We start from the raw sequence: 26,233 nt of genomic DNA, 5'->3' as shown, positions 1-26,233 counted from the left end.
GTTTTATTGTTTTCATTAATGTATATCTTTAATATTCGTCTATATAGTAGCGTATACATTTATAATATAAGGCCTATAGCCTATAATTTTCTTTGACGTTCGCTAGTCACTCAGACTTCAAATCATTATATCCGATTTCTTTTCAACTTCGACATATCTTCCTGTCATCTGGAATATTTTTCTTCTCTCATTTTATAATCGAATTCAATTAATACAAGGACTGATTTGCATATGATGGAAATTCATTATACAGAAAAAAACTGTTCAACTCTTTGGATCAAATATTTTCCTTGGAACAATATTTTGAAATCACTATAATGATCTTTTCGGGAAAAATATTTTTTTTTGTGATATAAAATTGATTCTTGTTATTTATTTAAATAATCAGACAGATGAGGCGAAATTATTAGAATCAATAAAGAGTTGAGTGCTGAGAATTGGATTATTAGATTTCTTTTCTGTTTTTCTGACTTCGCACTCGATAATTAATTTTAAAAAAGTAGCAAAAAGTAACTTTCAAACTAAAAAAAAAGTAGTAAAAAAATAGTTATTTTAAATAATAATAATAATAATTGAAATCCTGTGAAAAATTCTAATATTTTTGTAAATAATTGAATACTTTCAAAGAATTTAAAAAAATCAATAATAATATTTATTGATAATTGTTTCGTGAAAAATTCTGGGACAAATAAAAAAAACATTTTTTTAAACAATTGTTTTCTTCGAGGAATTGAAATTAAATTTTTAAGAATAATAACATTTCTCGAGCAATTCCTGTAAAATTGTATTAAAAATAATTGAAATCTTGCGATGAATTTTATTATTTATGAAAATAATTGAATAGTTGCTAAGAATTTTATTTTTTATTAAAATAATTGAATTAATACGAAAAATTTTATTAAAATTTGAAAAAAATTTAATTGATTTTATTCAAGAAATTTTATTTAAATTGGAATGAAAATAATTGAATCCTTGAAATTGAAAATAATTGATTTCTTTCATGAAATTTAATTTAAAATGAATTGAAAATAATTGAATATTTCTGGAAAGAATTTTATTAATTTTGAAAATAATTGAAATCATTGCAAAGAATGAAAGAATGTTATGATATCATTTTTGAAAGTCATTGAATTTCTATAAAGAATTTTGTTAACGTTTTTTTAAATAATAGGAGTGTTTCAAAGAATTGTATTTAAAATTTAAATTGATTTAAATAATGTAATTCTTTCAAGAAATTTTATTATTTAAAAATGTAATTGAATTGCTACAAAGAATTTTGTTAAACTTTTTGAAAACAATTTTACTACATATATACATATTCCCAAGAATTTAATTAATATTGTATTGAAATTAATTGAATTTTTTTAAATAATTGAATTAAACAGTTTGAAAATAATTAAATTGTTTCAAAGATTTTATGAAAATGAAAAAAAAATGAATTTTGCAAATAATTTGTTTAAAATTTTTTAAAAATTTAATTTTTTGCTAAGATTTTTATTAAAATTTAAAAAAATAATTGATTGCATTCAAGAAATTTTTACAAAAAATTTTATTTTAATTTTTGAAAATAATTTAAGTATTTCGATGAATATTAACAATTTTTAAAAGAATTGAATTTCTGCGAAGTATTCTATTGAAATATTTAAAATAATTGAATTTATTCGAGAAATTTGATTTAAAATGTATTGAAAATAATTGAATTTCAGCAAATGATTTCAGTATAATACATTATAATAATCGTAAGTTTCCTTTCCGTTAGCAAATTATCTGCATTCATTTGTTTGTTTTGAAAATTAAATTTTGTGGGTTAAGTATTGGCTTTTTATATATATTTTTTAATGTCAAACTTTTTAATGTGGAAAATACTTAACTTATTAAATTGTCTCGACTCTTTGGTAAAAAATCTAACATTACCAAAAATTCGAAAAATTTCAAAAATCCGTTTTTCTTAAAATTCAACATTTTTTCCTCCCTTTTATGGGATTTAGCTTCATTATTTTTGTGCTTTTGGAAAATACTTTACTTATTAAAATGTCTCAATTCTTTGGTAAAAAATCTAAAATTATTAAAAATTCGAAAAAATTCAAAAATCCGATTTTCTTAAAATTCAACATTTTTTCCTCCCTTTTATGGGATTTAGCTTCATTATTTTTGTGCTTTTGGAAAATACTTTACTTATTAAATTGTCTCGACTCTTTGGTAAAAAATCTAAAATTATCGAAAATTATCAAAAATTCAAAAATCCGAATTTCTTAAAATTCAACATTTTTTCTTCTCTTTTATGGGATTTAGCTTCATTATTTTTGTGCTTTTGGAAAATACTTTACTTATTTAATACTCTCGACTCTTTGGTAAAAAAATCTAAAATTATCAAAAATTCGAAAAATTTCAAAAAAACGTTTTTCTTAAAATTCAACATTTTTTCCTCCCTTTTATGGGATTTAGCTTCATTATTTTTGTGCTTTTGGAAAATACTTTACTTATTAAAATGTCTCAATTCTTTGGTAAAAAATCTAAAATTATTAAAAATTCGAAAAAATTCAAAAATCCGATTTTCTTAAAATTCAACATTTTTTCCTCCCTTTTATGGGATTTAGCTTCATTATTTTTGTGCTTTTAGAAAATACTTTACTTATTAAAATGTCTCAATTCTTTGGTAAAAAATCTAAAATTATTAAAAATTATCAAAAATTCAAAAATCCGATTTTCTTAAAATTCAACATTTTTTCCTCCCTTTTATGGGATTTAGCTTCATTATTTTTGTGCTTTTAGAAAATACTTTACATATTAAATTGTCTCAATTCTTTGGTAAAAAATCTAAAATTATCAAAAATTCGAAAAAATTCAAAAATCCGATTTTCTTAAAATTCAACATTTTTTCCTCCCTTTTATGGGATTTAGCTTCATTATTTTTGTGCTTTTGGAAAATACTTTATTTTTTAAATTGTCTCGACTCTTTGGTAAAAAATCTAAAATTATCGAAAATTATCAAAAATTCAAAAATCCGAATTTCTTAAAATTCAACATTTTTTCTTCTCTTTTATGGGATTTAGCTTCATTATTTTTGTGCTTTTGGAAAATACTTTACTTATTTAATACTCTCGACTCTTTGGTAAAAAAATCTAAAATTATCAAAAATTCGAAAAATTTCAAAAATACGTTTTTCTTAAAATTCAACATTTTTTCCTCCCTTTTATGGGATTTAGCTTCATTATTTTTGTGCTTTTGGAAAATACTTTACTTATTAAATTGTCTCGACTCTTTGGTAAAAAATCTAAAATTATCGAAAATTATCAAAAATTCAAAAATCCGATTTTCTTAAAATTCAACATTTTTTCCTCCCTTTTATGGGATTTAGCTTCATTAGTTTTGTGCTTTTAGAAAATACTTTACTTATTAAAATGTTTCAATTCTTTGGTAAAAAATCTAAAATTATTAAAAATTCGAAAAAATTCAAAAATCCGATTTTCTTAAAATTCAACATTTTTTCCTCTCTTTTATAGGATTTAGCTTCATAATTTTTGTGCTTTTGTAAAATACTTTACTTATTTAATATTCTCGACTCTTTGGTAAAAAATCTAAAATTATCGAAAATTATCAAAAATTCAAAAATCCGAATTTCTTAAAATTCAACATTTTTTCTTCTCTTTGATGGAATTTAGCTTCATTATTTTTGTGCTTTTGGAAAATACTTTACTTATTAAATTGTCTCAATTCTTTGGTAAAAAATCTAAAATTATTAAAAATTATCAAAAATTCAAAAATCCGATTTTCTTAAAATTCAACATTTTTTCCTCCCTTTTATGGGATTTAGCTTCATTATTTTTGTGCTTTTAGAAAATACTTTACATATTAAATTGTCTCAATTCTTTGGTAAAAAATCTAAAATTATCAAAAATTCGAAAAAATTCAAAAATCCGATTTTCTTAAAATTCAACATTTTTTCCTCCCTTTTATGGGATTTAGCTTCATTATTTTTGTGCTTTTGGAAAATACTTTACTTATTAAATTGTCTCGACTCTTTGGTAAAAAATCTAAAATTATCGAAAATTATCAAAAATTCAAAAATCCGAATTTCTTAAAATTCAACATTTTTTCTTCTCTTTTATGGGATTTAGCTTCATTATTTTTGTGCTTTTGGAAAATACTTTACTTATTTAATACTCTCGACTCTTTGGTAAAAAAATCTAAAATTATCAAAAATTCGAAAAATTTCAAAAATACGTTTTTCTTAAAATTCAACATTTTTTCCTCCCTTTTATGGGATTTAGCTTCATTATTTTTGTGCTTTTGGAAAATACTTTACTTATTAAATTGTCTCGACTCTTTGGTAAAAAATCTAAAATTATCGAAAATTATCAAAAATTCAAAAATCCGATTTTCTTAAAATTCAACATTTTTTCCTCCCTTTTATGGGATTTAGCTTCATTAGTTTTGTGCTTTTAGAAAATACTTTACTTATTAAAATGTCTCAATTCTTTGGTAAAAAATCTAAAATTATTAAAAATTCGAAAAAATTCAAAAATCCGATTTTCTTAAAATTCAACATTTTTTCCTCTCTTTTATAGGATTTAGCTTCATAATTTTTGTGCTTTTGTAAAATACTTTACTTATTTAATATTCTCGACTCTTTGGTAAAAAATCTAAAATTATCGAAAATTATCAAAAATTCAAAAATCCGAATTTCTTAAAATTCAACATTTTTTCTTCTCTTTGATGGAATTTAGCTTTATTATTTTTGTGCTTTTGGAAAATACTTTACTTATTAAATTGTCTCGACTCTTTGGTAAAAAATCTAAAATTATCAAAAATTCGAAAAAATTCAAAAATTTGATTTTCTTAAAATTCAACATTTTTTCTTCTCTTTTATGGGATTTAGCTTCATTATTTTTGTGCTTTTGGAAAATACTTTACTTATTTAATACTCTCGACTCTTTGGTAAAAAAATCTAAAATTATCAAAAATTCGAAAAATTTCAAAAATACGTTTTTCTTAAAATTCAACATTTTTTCCTCCCTTTTATGGGATTTAGCTTCATTATTTTTGTGCTTTTGGAAAATACTTTACTTATTAAATTGTCTCGACTCTTTGGTAAAAAATCTAAAATTATCGAAAATTATCAAAAATTCAAAAATCCGATTTTCTTAAAATTCAACATTTTTTCCTCCCTTTTATGGGATTTAGCTTCATTATTTTTGTGCTTTTAGAAAATACTTTACATATTAAATTGTCTCAATTCTTTGGTAAAAAATCTAAAATTATCAAAAATTCGAAAAAATTCAAAAATCCGATTTTCTTAAAATTCAACATTTTTTCCTCCCTTTTATGGGATTTAGCTTCATTATTTTTGTGCTTTTGGAAAATACTTTACTTATTAAATTGTCTCGACTCTTTGGTAAAAAATCTAAAATTATCGAAAATTATCAAAAATTCAAAAATCCGAATTTCTTAAAATTCAACATTTTTTCTTCTCTTTTATGGGATTTAGCTTCATTATTTTTGTGCTTTTGGAAAATACTTTACTTATTTAATACTCTCGACTCTTTGGTAAAAAAATCTAAAATTATCAAAAATTCGAAAAATTTCAAAAATCCGATTTTCTTAAAATTCAACATTTTTTCCTCCCTTTTATGGGATTTAGCTTCATTAGTTTTGTGCTTTTAGAAAATACTTTACTTATTAAAATGTTTCAATTCTTTGGTAAAAAATCTAAAATTATTAAAAATTCGAAAAAATTCAAAAATCCGATTTTCTTAAAATTCAACATTTTTTCCTCTCTTTTATAGGATTTAGCTTCATAATTTTTGTGCTTTTGTAAAATACTTTACTTATTTAATATTCTCGACTCTTTGGTAAAAAATCTAAAATTATCGAAAATTATCAAAAATTCAAAAATCCGAATTTCTTAAAATTCAACATTTTTTCTTCTCTTTGATGGAATTTAGCTTCATTATTTTTGTGCTTTTGGAAAATACTTTACTTATTAAATTGTCTCAATTCTTTGGTAAAAAATCTAAAATTATTAAAAATTATCAAAAATTCAAAAATCCGATTTTCTTAAAATTCAACATTTTTTCCTCCCTTTTATGGGATTTAGCTTCATTATTTTTGTGCTTTTAGAAAATACTTTACATATTAAATTGTCTCAATTCTTTGGTAAAAAATCTAAAATTATCAAAAATTCGAAAAAATTCAAAAATCCGATTTTCTTAAAATTCAACATTTTTTCCTCCCTTTTATGGGATTTAGCTTCATTATTTTTGTGCTTTTGGAAAATACTTTACTTATTAAATTGTCTCGACTCTTTGGTAAAAAATCTAAAATTATCGAAAATTATCAAAAATTCAAAAATCCGAATTTCTTAAAATTCAACATTTTTTCTTCTCTTTTATGGGATTTAGCTTCATTATTTTTGTGCTTTTGGAAAATACTTTACTTATTTAATACTCTCGAATCTTTGGTAAAAAAATCTAAAATTATCAAAAATTCGAAAAATTTCAAAAATACGTTTTTCTTAAAATTCAACATTTTTTCCTCCCTTTTATGGGATTTAGCTTCATTATTTTTGTGCTTTTGGAAAATACTTTACTTATTAAATTGTCTCGACTCTTTGGTAAAAAATCTAAAATTATCGAAAATTATCAAAAATTCAAAAATCCGATTTTCTTAAAATTCAACATTTTTTCCTCCCTTTTATGGGATTTAGCTTCATTATTTTTGTGCTTTTAGAAAATACTTTACTTATTAAAATGTTTCAATTCTTTGGTAAAAAATCTAAAATTATTAAAAATTCGAAAAAATTCAAAAATCCGATTTTCTTAAAATTCAACATTTTTTCCTCTCTTTTATAGGATTTAGCTTCATAATTTTTGTGCTTTTGTAAAATACTTTACTTATTTAATATTCTCGACTCTTTGGTAAAAAATCTAAAATTATCGAAAATTATCAAAAATTCAAAAATCCGAATTTCTTAAAATTCAACATTTTTTCTTCTCTTTGATGGAATTTAGCTTCATTATTTTTGTGCTTTTGGAAAATACTTTACTTATTAAATTGTCTCGACTCTTTGGTAAAAAATCTAAAATTATCAAAAATTCGAAAAAATTCAAAAATTTGATTTTCTTAAAATTCAACATTTTTTCTTCTCTTTTATGGGATTTAGTTTCATTATTTTTGTGCTTTTGGAAAAGACTTTACATATTTAATAGTCTCGACTCTTTGGTAAAAAATCTAAAATTATCAAAAATTCGAAAAAATTCAAAAATCCGATTTTCTTAAAATTTAACATTTTTTCTTCTCTTTAATGGGATTAACCTTCATAATTTTTGTGCTTTTGGAAAATACTTTACTTATTTAATACTCTCGACTCTTTGGTAAAAAATCTAAAATTATCAAAAACTCGAAAAATTTCAAAAATCCGTTTTTCTTAAAATTCAACATTTTTTCCTCTTTTTTATGGGATTTAGCTTCATTATTTTTGTGCTTTTGGAAAATACTTTACTTATTAAATTGTCTCGACTCTTTGGTAAAAAATCTAAAATTATCAAAAATGATCAAAAATCCGAAAAATCGAATTTCTTAAAATTCTTTATTTTTTCTTTTCTTTTATGCCATTTAGCTTTATTATTATTTGAAATTTTATTCAAGAGAAAAAATGGAAAACTTGAAAAATTTAGAAACTTTTAAAAATTCCAGGCCTTTTCCATGATTTCCCTGATTTTCAGATTCTGTAGGAACCATGCTTTTGTCTGACTTTCTTCTAAATTATCGAATTCAGTGATTTCTGGGGTGAATTTGGTTAAGTTGTAAAATGATTAATTTCTATTTGAATTCGTTTTTTTTAATGTAGAAAATCTGATGTTAATTTAATTCTTTTTTCGTTATGCACGGCAAAAAATATTTAGCTGGATGAACTACAGATTTCACTTTAGTAGCGAAATTTTTCAGTGCTTCAATTAATACTTTCGTTATTCTAGAGAAACTTATCGCTATTTCAAGTAAAACTTTTTTCAGTGTGTAATAATTATTATTTCTTTAAAAAGTATTTAATTTAAAATGGCTTTATAAAATAAGCAATGCAAAAGATGACCCAGATACTAATTGTAATTGTTCTAGCCATAGTTTAAGTCTAGTAATGTAAATTCTATTTAAATTGAGACCATTGAGTGAAATTATTTGGTTTTTAGTTAGTTAAATCTCTTTGTTAGGTTATAATAATTATTTCTTTAAAATTTTTTAAATTGTTTAAAATAAGCAGCCTCACACAACATTCCCGCGCGCTTGCGCGCGGATAGTTTGGCTAGTTATAAAAATAATTGAATATTCTTTCAAGGAATTTTATTAATTGTTATGGAAATTAATTCTTGTGGAAAATTTTATTTGTGAAAATAATTGAAATTTTCAATTAACTAATTTAAAATAGTATTCAAAATAATTGAAATTTTTCGATGAGTTTTATTATTTATGAAAATAATTGAATTCTTGTTTAGAATTTTATTAAACATTTTTTTTAATAATTGAATTTCCATGAAAAATGTTGTTATTAGTAAAAGCAGTAATTGAATTATTGTGAAGAATTGTATAAAAATTGTGTTAAATAATTGATTTTTTCGAAATTTTTTTCAAACTGTTATTCTAAATTAATTGAATTCCTGTGGAAATTTTATTATTTATGAAAATAATTGAATTTTGGATGAATTTTATCTATTTTTTTTAAATAATTGAATTTTGCGAAATTTTATGAAAATACTGGATATTAAAATTAATTGAATTTCGAATATTTTTTTATAGTAATTGAATCATTTTAAAGAATTTGATTACAATTTTTGAGAATAGTTTCTTGATTTCTACACTGAAGAAAAAATTATTTAATTTAAATAATCGATTAGTTGACTATTATCAATGAAATATTTAATTGAATCAAATAATATTTATTGGAGTCAATTAAATGGTTCAATTCATATTTGCTTCAAATACTGAAATTATTCGCTCAAATGCCATTTAATTGACTCCAATAAATATTATTTGATTCAATTAAATATTTAATTGATAATAGTCATAATTAATCGGTTAATTGAATCAAATAAATTTTTTTTTCAGTGTAGTATTAGCGTATTTAAAGTAGTGGAAATTCTCAACAAAAAAAAACAGAAATAATAGGTTTTAGTGGATGAAATCTAAAAAAAAGTACCCAAATAGTAGCAGAACTTAAAAAAAAGTGGTAAACAGTAGGTTTTAGTAGATGAGTGCGAAGCCTATATGCTTTTTTTATGAGAGCGTGGTATTAGCTATGCAGATCTTTGAAATGTAAAGTCGCAGTGGCCAAAAAAGAGGGCGATGCACGTATACGCATTTTTAAAGTCCGGGATTATCGTTTTGCTACTTAGGCTGGGAGTTTTTGGGGGAACAGGGCGATCGCGAAATCCAAGAAGGCTATGCGAAAGGAATGACAGAGATCGGGTTGCTTCAGGACCACCGTCGCGTTCACCGCAAACTTTATCCTACCTGTTTTCGTTAATTGAGCGAGTAAAGATGTAACTGGACCTTGCGCTCCCAAGGTATGTGCACCCTTTTTGTCCAGATACAATCTATTTTTCTTTCAGCGTTCGCATAAACGTATTCTCTACACTCTCGCGCGAACAAAAGACTTGTCACTGCAAAAGTCCACTCACGTTTTTCAAAATATTTGTTTTCCTATATTAGGCAGTGAATAGTCAAAAAAAAAAAAAAAAATTCTATATAATTTTACTAGAATAACTCTACAAAGAAATATTTGGTGAAAATTTGTACAATTAATTTTTTGGGGCAGTATCAATTATTGCCTATACAATAAAATTCAATTGTATACACAGAAAAACTGCATGCAACAACTGTACTTGATTGATTATATAAATCATACAAATTTATAAAAAATATTTAATTAATTTAAACTTCATATAGCGTCAAACTGCATACAAGCTTATTTTTAATAAATTTAATAAAAACAAGTTTGTTATAAATAATTTTGCTCATTTTTTAATATACATTTAATAAAAATATAAGCTTGTGCAGTTTTTTCGTATGAAGTACACACTAATTTTATTAATTTGATTAATTCTATTTTTTGATTAAAATTTATAATTTTCAATCATATGCAGTTTAAACTCGTACAATTTTTTAAATAATTTTGATATTAAAATTTGCTTGGATGTAATTAGACGCTATATATGCAGTTTAAATTAATTTTTTTATAAATCTGTCAATATTATTATTATAAAATTATCTTAGGGGTCGTCCATATACCACGTGGACACTTTTGGAGGGAGGGAGGGGGGGGGTTAAAAAAGGTTTGAAAATGTCCACGATCCCATGTATTTTTGTGTCCACAAGGGGGGAGGGGGGGTCAAAAATCTTTGAAAAACTGTACACGTGGTATATGGACGGCGCCCCTTATATGTAATTATTATAATTTTATAAATTATTCAAGACATTTTATTAAAATATTGGAAATAATTAAATTTTTTCAAAGAATATTAAAGTTACAATAACTAAATTCTTTTGAAGCAATTCGTTAATTTTTTAAAAATATAATCGAATTTATTAATAACTTTGAAAGAATTAAAAAAAGAATTTTATTTTTAAATTTTATTAAAATTATTAATAAAAAATTGATTTCCTATGAACAATATTTTATTTAAGTTTTCGTAAATTAAATTGTTCTAAAGAATTTCTTTAAAAGCTTTTTGAACATAATGTATAGTTTCTTTAATAATTTTCATTAAAAATTTTGAAAGTAAATATTGAATTATAGGAATAAAAATTTTTTGCAAGTTTTTTCAAATAATCGTCTTTGTTAATAAATTTAATAAAAAATTAGATTATCGAATTTTATTAAAATTTTTTGGAAATAATTGAATTCTTCATAGAATTTTATTACAATTTTTGAAAATAATTGAATTATTTTGAGAAATTTTATAAAAATTTGCAGTGAAAATAATTTAATTCCTGCAAAGGATTTTATTAATTAAAAAAATAATTGAATTCTTTCAAGGACTTTTAATATTTATGAAAATAATTGAATTATTTTGAAATAAAATTCTGCAAAGCAATTCATAAAAATTTTTTTGTAAATAATTGAATTTTTCGCAGAATTGTATTCATTTTGAAAATAATTGAATTATTTTCAGTAATTTCATTAACATTATATTGAAAATAAATGAATTCCTGCAAAGGATATTATTAATTATAAAAATAATTGAATTTTTCGGGGAATTTTATTGTTTATGAAAATAATTGAATTCTTTCAAAGAGTTCTATTAGAGTTTTTAAAAATAATTGAATTATTGCTAGGAACTTAATTAAAATTGTATTAAATATTGAATTCTTATAAGAAATTTTATCGAAATGTCTGAAAATGATTGAATTGTTTCAAAGAATTTTATAAAAAATTTTAAAAATAATTAAATTCATTCAAGAATTTTGATTTAAATCGCATTGGAAATAATTGAATTTCTGGAAAAAAATTTTGAAATTTTTTTAAAAATTCTTTAAGTATTTCGAAGAATTTTTTATTTTTTTATTTTTTCAAATGTAAAAAAAATGAATTTCTGCAAAAATTTTTTTAAATAATTGAATTCATTCAAGAAATTTTATTTAAATTGATTTGGAAATAATTAGTTTTCTGCAAAGAATTTGATTATTTATAAAAATAATTGAATTCTTGGAAAGAATGTTGTAAACATTTTTTGGAAATAATTGAATTATTTGCAGAATTTTATTACACATTTTGAAAAAGAATTGAATTATATGTTTCGATAAATTTTATTAAAATTGTATTGAAAATAATTGAATTTCTACAAAGGATTTTATTAATTATGAAAAAAATAATTGAATTTTCAAGGAATTTTATTTATTTATGAAAATAATTGAATTCTTTCAAGGAATTTTGTTAAAATTTTTAAAAATCTTGAAATTTTATTAAAATTAATAAAAAATTGTAAATTAATTATAAATTAATTTTATTGAAACAATTATAAATTGTTTCAAAGAATTTTATTAAAAGGCTTTTATTATTATAAGAAATTGTTTCGAAAAATTTTAATAATTTGAATAATTAATTGGTTTATAAGTGAATTTTTCTAAATTCTAAATCTATATTCAAAAATTGAAGTTGTTATATTTGAAAATAACAAAGTTTCCAATTTGGGTAATAATAATAATAATAATAATAATAATAATAATAATAATAATAATAATAATAATAATAATAATAATAAATAGAACACAGCGTTTCGAGAGCGTAACACTTGCTAGTTGAACATAATTCTTATTAATGGATAAAATTAGAAAAAAATAAAAAGAGCACTGAAAATAATAACCTTTTTAGTTACTTTTTTATTTTGTTCAGTATTTAGTTTAATTTTTTAGTTTAGTTTCATAATTTTTTAATAGCTTTTCCTAGAGACTAAAGTTATTGCAATTGTGATGATATATACAAGAAAGTATAAAGATACTTTTGGTTAATATACTTTTCATTCAAGGCTGAAGGAAATAATTTTTTTTTCTCGAAAAGTTGAACTCAGGTATATATCGGAAGTCGATTGTCGATTTCTGCACGTGCCAATCAAGCGCCAGTTTAAATTACTGCTGACCTCTCTCTCATCAGCGGAAGCTGCTTTCAGCAAGCAATACAAAAGCCTCCAAGGGAAAAAGGTCTATTCAAAGAAAGATATTTGCAGGTTGTACCTATATACATATACATACACATATATATAACTAACTATCCTTATACAAAGGAGTATTTTCGTTCGCACGACAGACCTTGAAAATTTTTTAACTTCTCCTCTCTTCCTCTTAACTATATAGTTTTTGTACACAAGACTTTATATACATATATACAAAACTCGCATATAGACTTTCAAAAAAAATCGATCTCATACCTTATATTTATAAAATTGAAAAGAATAAAGACACTCATTTTTTATTTAAACAAAATGCGAGACAAAATATGTTATAATGCTCTTCTTCGAATTTCTTTAAATGCAGTGACACAACAAACAGTTTGTATAGATGAAAGGATTAGAATAAATAAATGCATATAGAAAATTGTTCTCGTGTCGAATAGTGATTATTACTGATTATTTTATTTTCAAAAAAAAAAAAAAAAATCGGCGCGCTAACAGAAAGGAGAGAAAAAGGTGATAAAATTGTAGTGTTCTTTCTATTCTTCTATTGTGTCTTGTGTCGATGCAAAATTTCGCCACTTTTAGATTCTATACAATAGTTTGACTGTTAGCACCTTCGTTTACCACTTTGAAACCCTTAAATTAAAAATAATAGCTCTAGCGCGTATGGGAGTTGTTGATTTTTTTTTTTTTTTTTTTTTTTGGTTGAGAGTCAATGAAAGTAGTCTGCCAAACCAAACGACAGATACGGGTCATTATGTGTAGAATATAGAAGCTGAATCACTAACGATGACTAGAGAGGAAGTGCAAAATTGACAGGAGAATAAAGTGTACCGTCGACAAGCATGCAACGATGATAAGATGAAATTTTCCTTGCAAAAATCTTTCATAGTTAGTTTAAATGTATTAAAGGGAAGAATGGCTTTATGGATATTATTCAGAGTATACGTAATGGCATCATTCGATAATGCTGCATAGAATATAGTTGACGTATCAATTAAAAATTATAGTTTCACATAATGCTTGATGATTCCATTGTTGATTTATTTTTCTATTTTTCCGATTTTGTTGCGGATTTGCAATAACAGTTCCGTGTCTTTATTGTTCTTGTTCTTCTTACTCTCTTCTTGCATGTTGTTCTTCTTTTCATTCTTCTTGTTTTTTTTGTTCATCTTTTCGTTCTACTTGTTTCTTTTTTATTCTTCTTCTTCTCCTATGATCACGAGGTGCGAGAACATCAAAATTTTGAGTAGCCATTCTGTAATTTGGGATCTTTTGAAAAGACATAATTGGAAATTCGTTAACATAAATAGACTAACATCATAACATTTCGTATTCTTTATATTCCGTCCGAATATTCTTGTCAGGAATCTGTATTTATTTTAGTCGCGGATGATTTCCCTGTTATGATAAGAACTTGATTCTCTACATCAAAATAATGATAAGCAGGAATTTTGTGATTTTACTCTCGAGGATCAGGTACCATTCAAATTTGGTGTTTTTCTTGATACTCGAAATTGTATCGAGATATAATAATACTGTTTACAAAAGAGTAAAGAGCAAGATAAATAGATGAAGTGTACTAACACTTGAACTATTTAACACTCTTTAGAATTTAAAATTGTACTGAATGCCGTACAGTGCATGAAACCTGTCAAAATTTATTAGTGGTAATTAATAACATTAGCAAATATTATTTAAGTACTAACAGAAAATTATCAAAAAAGTATCATACTGATAATGAAGTTATCGTCGACTTCTTTCACAAATATTTATACAAAAACGGATATTAAATCATATTAGTATATCTAACAGCATTAAAGCACATTAATTAAATTGATATCTTTTTGGAATCTGTGAACAAATCTGTACAGCTTCTCCTCGATCATACTATGCAGACACACTGCATCAGAAATCTCAATTAGGAAATATTCTATAAAACAAAAATAGTAAAAAAAGAAAAATTGTCAAGAGTGCGCGCACACAGCATGCATACAAATAAAAGCGAAGAGGAATGTTGTTACAAAAAAGCAGACCCATTAATAATATAAGATTAGGTATGAAAAATAAATTGTCGTTTCATAAAATAAACTATACATATTCGCCTTTGTAATATAAAATTTAAAATAAAAACTGTCTGTACAAATGAAATAGCCATCAGGGAGAAGAACATCTTGAAAGCTATTTCTCTCTCCTCAAGTGCAATGACTCTCCATATGTATATATATGGGGAGACGGACATCACATATATATATATACACGCGGTAACAGTTAAATGATAAATAATTTCATTCTCGTGAATCGCGATTTTTCCCCCTCGCACGCAGTTTGAAAAGCTCCGCTATATACGCGTCTCCTTCAATGACATTGACCTATACAATAATCGAGATGCAACCGCTGTTTTCTCATCGACGGAACACGTGCGTTTCGTCATCCTTCTCGTCATGCGTAATTACATCTTCGACTCTGAGGATTTTGTTGCAAAACTGCGGAAAGCATGGGACGCGTGTTCGGTGTGTGTGCGTGGATGCATACTGCACTGATGGTAGTACACTTCTGTAAAGTGTAATACTGCTGCTGATGTACTATTTCTATTTGCTGTATTAATGCTACTGCTACTATTTGGTACTACTGCTGATGCTACTTCTGTATATGCTAAAATACCACTACTATTAGCAATTCTGCTACTGTTACTACACTCAGAAAAAGAGTTGGCTGCCATAACCGCAATTAAATAGTTGCTATAGCGCGATCCAATTAATTGGTTAGCACATCCAACTATTGGATACTGTTTCCATGCGAAAAGGTACCCCAGCTATGTATGTAATGCAGCTAAAAAGTTGGATGTATCAACCAAGAAATAGTTGCCCCATCCAATTAATTGGATCGCGCTATAGCAACTATTTAATTGGCTATGGCAGCCAACTCTTTTTCTGAGTGTGCTGTTTCTACTAATATTAATTACTACTACTACTACTATACTACTAATACTACTATACTAATATTAATTCTATACTGCTGCTATTATTTCTGTATACTACACTCTCTAAGGGCCATTTTCACAAATCAGGGGAATCAGGGAAAAGTCGCAGGAAAAATAGAATTGGTCAGAGAAATCAGGGAAAAGTCAGGGATTTTTATTAAAAGTATACTGGAAAAACTTAAATGTTTAGAATTTATAAGAAAATTCTGAATTTTTGTGTCTTTTTGTTTGCCTCATAAACTATGAATTTACCACGAATTCTAATACAAAACCTTCAATTTTTTCAATTTCTGACAAAAATTTCTTTCTAAATAACTTAAATCTTGAACAACTGTCATAAAGATATTACTTATAAATCATTTAACGAAGTAATTTTTAAAAAAAATTTAATTTCAATTCTGTTGAAATTAGTTTCAATTTTAAAAATTTTAACGTAATTCTTTGAAAGATATATCTTAATGAATATTAAAATTCTTTCCAGAAATCCAATGATTTTCCAAAAGTTTTAAAAAAAATTCTCATCAACATTTCAATTATCTTTATATAAATACTATAGCAAAATTCTTCGCCGAAATTCAATTACATTCAGGAATTTTAATACAGTTCATTACAAAATTCAATTATTTTCATAAATAATTATAGTATTTATCACAAGAATTCAATTATTTTCAAAATTAATAAAATTCAATTATTTTCAAAAATTTTAATATAATTTCATGTCAAAATTTTAATTATTTTCAAAAAGTTTTCTAAATTCAATAATTTTTCATTATTCTAGGGGAATGTAGTCAAGGTTGGCCTACTGTCTAGGTAGGCCACTCGCGTTTTTTTGTCAAGTTCACTAGCGCCACCTACGCGCATTTTTGTCGAAGCTTGTCTTAGTGAAACCTAACTTTTTGTTCAATTACATTTTCGGAAAATCGAAAATTGTGTTTTCTGTGACGTCGGTACAAAAAAAGCTCAAAAAAAGTTTTGTGCATAATGTGAAAAACCATTAATAAAAGATAAAAAACAAATTGAATCGTCAAGGCAAGTATGCAGAAAATTTGTGGGACTCATGGTTGAAAGGAAAACAAAGTAAAAAATCGAATCCCGAAACGTATTTCTTTTTGTTTACAACAATTCGGTAATGTTACTTACTGTCAAGGTCGGCCACTATGTGTTTAAAATGCGCAAAGTTGAGGACGAGCTACTTCATTTGCAAAAACTGCAATTCTGTATAAGTCATAATATAATTGATCATCTTATTAATATTTTTATTTAATTTTATTAATATTTTAGTGCAAAACTTTTTTTATTTATATTTATTTTTTTATATTGTTTATTGTTATTATTTTGTTATTTCATTAAGTTACAAACTGTAAACAATAAAGAATCAATTTTCCGTAACTCCAAACATGTTATTTTATTTTTTAACGATTAATGCCCTTTGAATTTTAAACATGGCCGACCTTGACTGTAATGGCTAACCTGGACTACAAATTTTTTTTTTTTTAAATCTTTATAACTTTTTCATTTTTAAACCTGTCAATTTACTTTGTACAGAAAAAATGTTCCTATTAAACAGGACTTTCCAACCATATACTTCAATTGTCCAAATTCATTTTTAAAAAAAAGTTATAAACAAAAGTCAAAAAGGTGGCCGACCTAGACTATGTTCCCCTACTATTTTAATAAAATTTCACAAAAGAATATGCAATTATTAAACAAAAATTTTGATAATATTCTACACGAACATTCAATTATTTTCTAAAATAATGATAGTTTCACATAGGAATTCAATAATTAAAAAAAGAATTTGGATAAATTTTCTCGAAGAAAAATTCTTTGCAACTTTTTTTTATAAAATTCTTTGCAATAATTCAATCATTTTCATAAATAATAAAACTTGTTGCAGAATTTCAATTATTTTTAATACAGTTTTAATTGAATTCCTCGAAAAATATAATTATTCTTCAAAATGTTTTATTAAAATTCGTCCAAAAAAATTCAATTATTTAAAAATTTGTTAATAAAATTATATATATAAGAATTTAATTTCAAGAAACATTTAATTATTTAATAAATTATTTATGTTTATATTTAAATAATTGAATACTCGTTGAATTTTCTATAATAAAAATTGATTTAAAAATTAATTTCAGTTAAAGTTAATTAAAATCTTTGAAAATTTGATTTTTTCATATAATATACATAGTTTTAATTAAACATTCTCTTTGGAACTAATTTTTTTCAAAAAACTTAATCCAAATTTTTTAAAATTATTGCAAGTTTTTTATTTTCTAATGTATATTTTAATTGAAAAATTTACGAATAATCGAAATTTTGTAAAATTGAATTATTGTATAAAAAAAAGGATTTGAAAATTCTCTAGAAACTTTTGCAAAAATTATTAAAAATAATTGATAATTGTTGAATTATTTCCTTCGAAGAATTTTAATAAAATTTTTGAAATTAATTATGTTTTTCGGAGAATTTACTTTTAATTGTATTAAAAAATAATTGAAAACCTGTGAGGAATTTTATTATTTAGGAAAATAATTGAAGGTCTTCCGCAACGAATTTTTAAAACATTTTTTTTAAATAATTGAAATCCTGTGAAGAATATTATTATTTATATGAAAATAATTGAATTCTTTTGAGAATTTTTATTAAACTATATGTAAGTATAGTAGATTTTGAAAATATTTGAATTTTAGAGAAGAGTTTCATTATTTGTGAAATTTAATTGAATTCTTGCAAAAAATGTTTGAAAATAATTACATTTTTCGAGGAATTCATTTAAAAATTGTATTAAAATTAATTTAAATCCTAAGGGGCCGTCCATAAATTACGTAAGACATTTAGGGGGGAGGGGGGGGGTCAGCAAGATCTTACGAACAATAGGAAAAATGGCGCTAATGTATGTAAAATATCTTACGAGGGGGGGGGGTCAAATTTACCCAAAAAATGTCTTACGTAATTTATGGACAGCCCCCTGGGAAAAATTTTATTATTTATGATAATAATTGAATTCTTACAACGAATTTTATTACATTTTTTTAAATAATTGAATTGATGTGAAAAATTGTATTAATACTTATAAGAATAATTGAATTCTTGCGAAGGATTTTCATATAAGTTAATTGAATTTTAAAAGGTTTAAATTTGAAATTTTGAAAATCTTAGTTCCCATGGAAAAATAATAATGGTTAAATATTTATTTAATAATGAAGTTATTGGTATTTTTGAATAATTTTACAATTAAGGAAATTCGTAAATAAATGTAATAGAATACATTTTTTTGAGTATCTAATCATTTTTTAGAGCGAATCAAAATATTCCTTAGGGTCAGGGAAAAAGTCAAAATTTTTTCTGGAAATCAGGAAAAAACAAAATCTAATTTTTGTAAGAGAAGTATACTTCTGTATATATTATACACTAAGACCTAATTGATCCAACTCTTAGTGAACTTTAACTGTCAAATAGCCATAAGAAATAACATGCGATAAATGTATCTGAAAGTTTGTCGGGAAGTGGATCAAGTGAGACAAATATTATTAGTATTTTAATGCTGCTGCTTCTACTACATCTGTATAATACACTACTACAATTAGTACTACTACTGCTGCTGCTATACTATACTTTGCTATCCAAAGTAAAAACCTAGTAACCGAATTTTCAGAAAGGTCGAAATTCAAAATATACAAATTACAACCTTACGGAAAATGTGGTTACAATTTTTTTTTGGACAGCAGTACAGCTGCAGCTACAATACTACAACTATACTATACATTATAGTTTTACTGCATAGTAAAATTAAAAAGGAAAGTTAAGTAAAACGTAGTTTTACGTTTTCTTACTTTTATGCTGCATGTATGCAGCATAAAAAACTGCGTTTTTCATACTGCATACATTCAGCATAATACGTTACTATACACATTTATTAAACAAATGTGCAGCATTATGCAGTACGCGTATCTAGTACGCATGCAGTAAAGCATCATCCACGCAGTATGTGTTCAGCAATAACGCATGCACATACTGACTAAGCACAAGTCAACTCATACAGGTAGCACAAGTCGCACCCTCGTCATCTCCCTGTAGTTGGTCGTGCGACTTGAGCTTCATATACGTATGTGTAATACCTATCTGGAATTGCTATACAGGCGCCGGGCCACCTGTTGCGTTACTTCTCTTGGGCCGAACCACCGGCGAACTGGTGGGGAACCGCTCGCTTCCCATTGGTCCTGGGGCACGTGCTGCCAAGGGTGACTCGCTCCCCAAGTGCATAAATCGACCGACTCTCTTCCCGACTCCTCAGAATCTTCTCGTCCGTCGAGAAAGTTATTTCAAATTTTTTTGGTTCAACCAAATCTTTAACGTGAAAATAATCGTGCCTTCTATACAAGTTCTAATTCTATACTATTATTATTAATACTCTATACTATTATTATTACAAGTTTTATTCACGTTCTAATTTCTTGTTTTACAAGAAGTCATACAAAGAATAATCGTGAAGTGTTTGAATATTTTTGCTTCTTTTCTCGATTTTCGCGAGTGATCTACTGTCCTGATTCTGTAGAGTTTATACTCGCAGACTAGTGAAGAAGTAGAAGCAGACTAGTGAAGAAGTAGAAAAACAGACTAGTGAAGAAGAAGAAGAAGAGAAGGAAAAGTGAAATATGGAGTTGCAAGAGATGTTCCGGTACGGATACATGTACCCACCGCAGGAGGATGTCACACCAACGTACTTGGAATTGCCCAACTATCATTATTTAAAGAAGGAAATTTGCCTTCCGCCAGTTAGCACATTGACAGTACCGCAGTGCGTACCGTATGACAATAGTAGCGATGGTTGGCACACACCGAGTCCTGCGGCGAGTTTGAGATCCGTAAGTCCAACCACGACATCCGTTTCCTCAGAGTCCGAAAGCGGAACACTGACAGGAAGAAGGGGGTCGAACTTTCAGCACGAGAAGAGGTACGAAACTCTTTCAGTATCCGGCAATCAAATAATGAATCGTGTCCATCATTATCCACACCATCATCATCATCATCATAATGTTCTCGTGCAAGATGAATTGGAAATTAAGGAGAGATCCTCGAGGCAAAGTGTTATCAGTAATGGCAGTAGTCTCGAGGACAGAATGGATCTTGAGGAGAGCGACGGTGCCGAGAGTGACAATGATCAGGAGTGTAATGATGAGCCAAGGAGACGGGGGAAGTATGTGAGTTCAACGGTTGTTAAGAAGAGGCGATTGGCTGCCAATGCAAGAGAAAGACGACGAATGCAGAATCTCAATAAGGCCTTTGACAGACTGAGGACGTATCTTCCATCTCTGGGTAATGACAGGCAGTTGTCAAAGTACGAGACACTGCAAATGGCACAGTCCTACATTACGGCCTTGTACGATTTACTGCAGTAGTTCCTGAAAAAAAAAATTTTGATTCTGTGGTTTTCTGATGCTGTATATACATGTTTTCTGATTCTGTACATGTTTTCTGATACTGTACAGAATATTTTTATCCTCTTCAGTTATTCTTCTAAAAAGAGGATAAGAATAGCTGATATGGGATGTAAAAGGAACCTGACATGTGAATCCAGACTTCTGTGATACGTTGAAAAACTCTTTTTGTTAATAGTGGAGTTGATTGCGTGGATTAATTTTTTGTAAGACTTGTATATATTTTTAAAAAACATTTCAATGTTTAAAAATTATTTTTCCACCATCTTGTAAATATGGTTCCACACTGTGTATATTTTGTAAATAGATTTGTAAATAGTTTCGAGATGACATATTTTGACGTGATCTGAACATTGACAAATGATTTTTTTTATACTGTTGATTCTTTGCTGTCTGATTGTCAATTAAAGAAAGTTGCTCAAGAGGCGAAATTTATTGCCAAGTAATGTTTCGTACTTTGTACCATTTACCTACTTTTGTATATGTATAAATATATTCATATATATTTATTTATATATTTATAATTATTTTTATATATACACAAAGAGAATAGTAAATTTGACACATGAGTCTTTTTTTATATCGAGAGATTTTAGAGGAAAAGTGACTCAAGTATTTTTCTACTGTAAAAGATAGGAAGTTTTGTATTTATTTGAACTAATTTAAATATCTTCGACTGAATACATGTAAACTGCGCCAGTACTTATTTTTATAGAACGTCTGCTTTCCTTCGACATTTGATTTACGTTTTAAAAATTTTTTGGTTACTTTTTTAATTACATTCAGAATAATTTTAATTTACATGAAATAATTTTTGGTGCCATTTTGGATCAAATAAATCAAATAAATTTTTGTCGTCAGTGTTCACGTATGTGAACAGTAAATTACAACTAATTGTGCAATTAAATGCACAAATTGTGTAAATTTTGTGCAAATTCAAAATTATGTTCTTTGAATAATGTGTAAAGAATAGTTTTTTTAAAAAGGCAGATTAATTATTAAAGAGAATATGATTGAAAATAATTCTCTGGATAATGAATTATATATATTTTTCAATGTTTAAAAGATTGATCTCTGTATATTTTTTATATATTAAACATTTTCATAGTTTAGGTATTTATATATTATATATTGTGTCGGCTCGACGACCTGATTATATATCAAAAAATGACTGAAATGCATATTTGTAAAAAAGAGAGGAAAAGAAAACTGTTAATAAATTTTCTACTTGAACTTATTTTTTGCTGACATTTTTAATAACTCCACTTTCTGTATAAAAACTTGAAAACTTTTTAAAACCTTTTTATAACCTTTTGAATCTTTTTAAAACCTTTTGAATCCTTTTAAAACCTTTTAAAACCTTTTAAAATAAATTCCGACTTTAGGTTTTGACTTTTGAATAGTTTATATACCTAATTTGACTTAATTTGGATAAATGAGGTGCAAAATTGGATTATGAAGTTAAATACCAATATCAAGTTCTTTTTTATGTGGATAGTAAATTTGTGGTCTTGTTTTCTGATGGTTTGAATTAGAGGCTTCTTCTTCTTTTTTGTTCGTTTTGCTTTCTCATCTTCTTGTTTGGCGGGGTAGTTTTCGTTCTCGCAGGTGTAATTTTCATTGATCGTCGGAGCTGGAGCATTGGCCAAGGCTGAATGCATAAAGTCTTTGCGGGATCATCATTTCGACTATATATAGAAAGAGAGTTGACGAGTTCATAAGTCGAGAAAATAAGAGGGAAGAAGAACAACGTCATCGGTGGTCCCGTTGTCATTCGAAACCCAACGACGCGCCGGTGCCCAATTTCATCGCAATTTGAGAACATATCGCCTTCCGCCATCCCAAAAACTCGCCAACGTTTATTAAAAGTTAGGCAATATCCGGGCCCACTAGCAAAAATCGACGTTTTTGCGAATAATAATAATTTTATTATCATATTTAATTTATCTTACTCTCTAAACTTTGAATTAGTAAAAATGTTTACTAATTTAAATTAGTGACTGACTTTTTGCTTTTGAATTAGAAAATATTATTAATATAGTAATTTCTACTGATTTTTAAGTAAAATTTACTTTTTTTGCCCGCCTTAAAATCGAGCTGAGGCTTGATTGTATAAAAATAAGAAAAAAAAGCTTTAAAAAATCTATGAAAAGTGCGATAAGAATTAATAATAAGGACGGGGGGAAAACTTGTTTTTTTATGTACTGCTCAATTGACGCAATTTACTACCGGTAGTTTCGTATCAATCATATATATGAAAACATTAATTATCTTATCACCAATCACACTTGAGACGTTTGACGATGGAAAAGTTCAATAAATTATCCCCGGGCATTAAAAAATGAAAAATTACTTGAAACTTTAATATAAGAAATAAATGGTGAACGCATTTTATTTGTATTCACGATCATTGTCTTGTGCTATTCATCATAATTATAATCGTCATCATAATTATAAGTATAATCGGCATAATTTACAGTCATCCTAATTATTAAATGACATTAAAATCATGATAATAACATATAGTCTCGCACTCGTTAGAGTTTGTAAAAAAAAATCACAAAACGTACGTGAAGAAAAAGGACGGTTGCTGTATCTTATTGCTATTAAAACTCAGAAATAACCCGAGTCAAAATTTAGACCCTCTTTTGACCCTCTTTTTTTAAACCTCTTTTGAACCTGAAAACGATTTTTTCACAAATTTAAAAAAAAGCAAAAAATCATATCACAATACAATATAATAAAATTATTTTTCACACCATTATATTGATCGGCACGTATATAGTATATAATAAAAAAAAGCGTTTGCTGAAAATTATGTATTGAATCTTGGCAGTAAAGTTTCAAGTTCATACGGGTGTAAAGGCGTTGAGTTTCTGGAAGCTAAAACAAGAAGGGATTACGATGATCGGCGAAAAGGCATTAACAGCCACATTACCGCGGTATACATGGCAAAAGGCGCTTTTCGCCAAGATATGGAATTTAAATAACTCCACCATATATATACTGCGAGTATAGTAGTTGTAAAATCATAATGCACCATGTATGGCAAAACTCATTGCTCCTCCCATAGCACACGGTACAGAGTATATGTATAATACGTCGTCGCAACTTTTGCGCGATTCATTCAATTAGACACGTTTCAGGACTCATAAAACCGTTTTGCGGCGCATCATAAAGCTCTCGCGCATGTATACATCTACTTGAACTCATACATCCGTATAAGTGGTTCAAGGTAATGATAGATATGCGAGCGAAATTTTTTTTACTCTTTTTCATTTTTTTTTTCTTTTTTTCTTTAAGGAACTTGTCAGTTCATCTGCGTACACGAGTTGCTGTTGTTGTTGTTATTATTAACATTTTATTATAGTTATAAGCATCCTTTTAAATTAAAGGTTATTAAATTAAAGAAAGAATGATTTACCCTGAACAAGTCCACTTTTATATACGTATATTATAGGCGGTTAATTTTTTAGCCTTGTTGTAAGAATTAGAAGAATTTTTTCCTGTAGGTGTTACCGTGTTATTAAAGATTCTCACGTATAAAAAATACGCGTATACACGTGGTTATAACATTCTTTCGGAGTCAATTATTTCTGTATGGCGCTAAACGATTCCAGGAGATGTATATTCGCAATTTTTAACAAAGATATTTATAATTTATATTTGTACCTTTAATCGTGATTTTATTAATGATTTTATTAGCGATTTCATTAGTGATTTCATTAGTGATTTCATTAGTGATTTTATTATCGTTTGGAATGAAACTACAGGGCTCGAACCAATATGAAAGTATTTAAAAATACGGACTTTATACAGACCAAATATGAAAAATTACGGACCATTTACGGACCAATTACTGACAAAAATAGCAGTTCGAGTGAAATAAGAGAACATTTTACTTAAAACTATAAATTAAATTTTTAATAACTTCATGTTCTTCATGTTTTATAATAATTAAAGATGACCGTGTGACAAAATCATTTACAATTCAATTATTATTTACAAGAATTTTTAACTAAAATTCTTCTTTAAATCGATTATTTTTTTTATAATTTTCTAAAAAGTTCTTTGACAATTTTCAAATACATTTCTTTACAATATTCAATTTTTAAAAATTTCAATTATTCATAAATTCTTCAATTAAAGAAATATTGGAAAATAAAAACTTAAAATAATATTAAAAAAATTCAAATAAACTTTTTCACAAAAAATAAATTTCAAAATTCAATTATTTTTAAAAATTCACGCTATATTGCTTTTAATATTCAATTATTATCTAAAATTTTAACTGAAATTCATTTTTATAAAATGAAAATCAATTTTTATTAGATAATTCTACTAGAATTCAATTATTTAAAATTTAAATACAAAAATAATTTTATTGAATAATTAAAAGTTTCTTAAAATGTTTCGTAAAAATTTCAATTATATCTTTAAAAATAATAAAATTCTTCTCCAAAAAATTCTTCTCCAAAATTCTTTACAAATATAATAGAAAATTTTATAAGGATTAAATTATTTTCATAAATAATAAAACTCATTATAGAATTTCAATTATCTTTAATATACAATATTTTAAACGAATTCCTCGAAAAAAGTAATTATATATTCTTTAAAATTTGTCGATAAAATTCAATAATTTAAAAATTTGTTGATAAAATAAAGTATAAGAATTCAATTTTAAGAAACATTCAATTATTCAAAAAATTATCTATGTTTATATTCAAATCATTGAATTCTTGTAGAATTGTGTAATAAAAATTGATTAAAAAATGAATTTAAGTTAAAATTTTAGATAATAATTGAATATTATTAAAAATTTAATAAAACATGAATTTATGAAAATTATTAAATTCTTACAGTGAATTTTTATTACATTTTTTTTAAATAATTAAAATCCTGCAAAGAATATTATTATTTATGAAAATAATTAAATTCCATCAACGAATTTTAATAAAATTTTTAAGAATAATAACATTTTTCGAGAAATTCGATTAAAATTGTATTAAAAATAATTGAAATTCTGCAATGAATTTTATTATTTGTGAAAATAATTGAATCCCTAAGAAGAATTTTATTACTTTTGAACAATATTTAATATTTAATTTAATTTTTGCAATAATTTGTAACTTTTCCAA

General features: G+C 25.6%; 1 protein-coding gene and 1 long non-coding RNA gene across 3 annotated transcripts in view; both read left to right on the top strand.

Moving 5' to 3' along the window:
* The window catches only part of LOC122509289, a 149,334-nt gene that overhangs the window by 98,391 nt on the left and 24,710 nt on the right, over positions 1-26,233 (top strand). The gene's annotated exons all lie outside the window — the stretch shown is intronic.
* Positions 19,970-22,077, top strand: LOC122509286 (heart- and neural crest derivatives-expressed protein 1-like). Its single transcript, XM_043623229.1, has one exon. The coding sequence runs from the start codon at positions 20,310-20,312 to the stop codon at positions 21,051-21,053; it is 744 nt and encodes a 247-aa protein (XP_043479164.1). The 5' UTR covers positions 19,970-20,309; the 3' UTR covers positions 21,054-22,077.

This window comes from Leptopilina heterotoma, unplaced genomic scaffold (genome assembly GCF_015476425.1).
Source record: "Leptopilina heterotoma isolate Lh14 unplaced genomic scaffold, ASM1547642v1 Lhet_60, whole genome shotgun sequence".
Taxonomy (NCBI): Eukaryota; Metazoa; Arthropoda; class Insecta; order Hymenoptera; family Figitidae; genus Leptopilina; species Leptopilina heterotoma.
The sequence above is the reverse complement of the archived record's forward strand: the minus strand, read 5'-3'. Positions and strand labels throughout refer to the sequence as shown.

What these genes read in the sequence shown, in the direction of transcription:
- LOC122509286 (XM_043623229.1), top strand. Translation starts at nt 20,310, where the DNA reads ATGGAGTTGCAAGAGATGTTCCGGTACGGATACATGTACCCACCGCAG.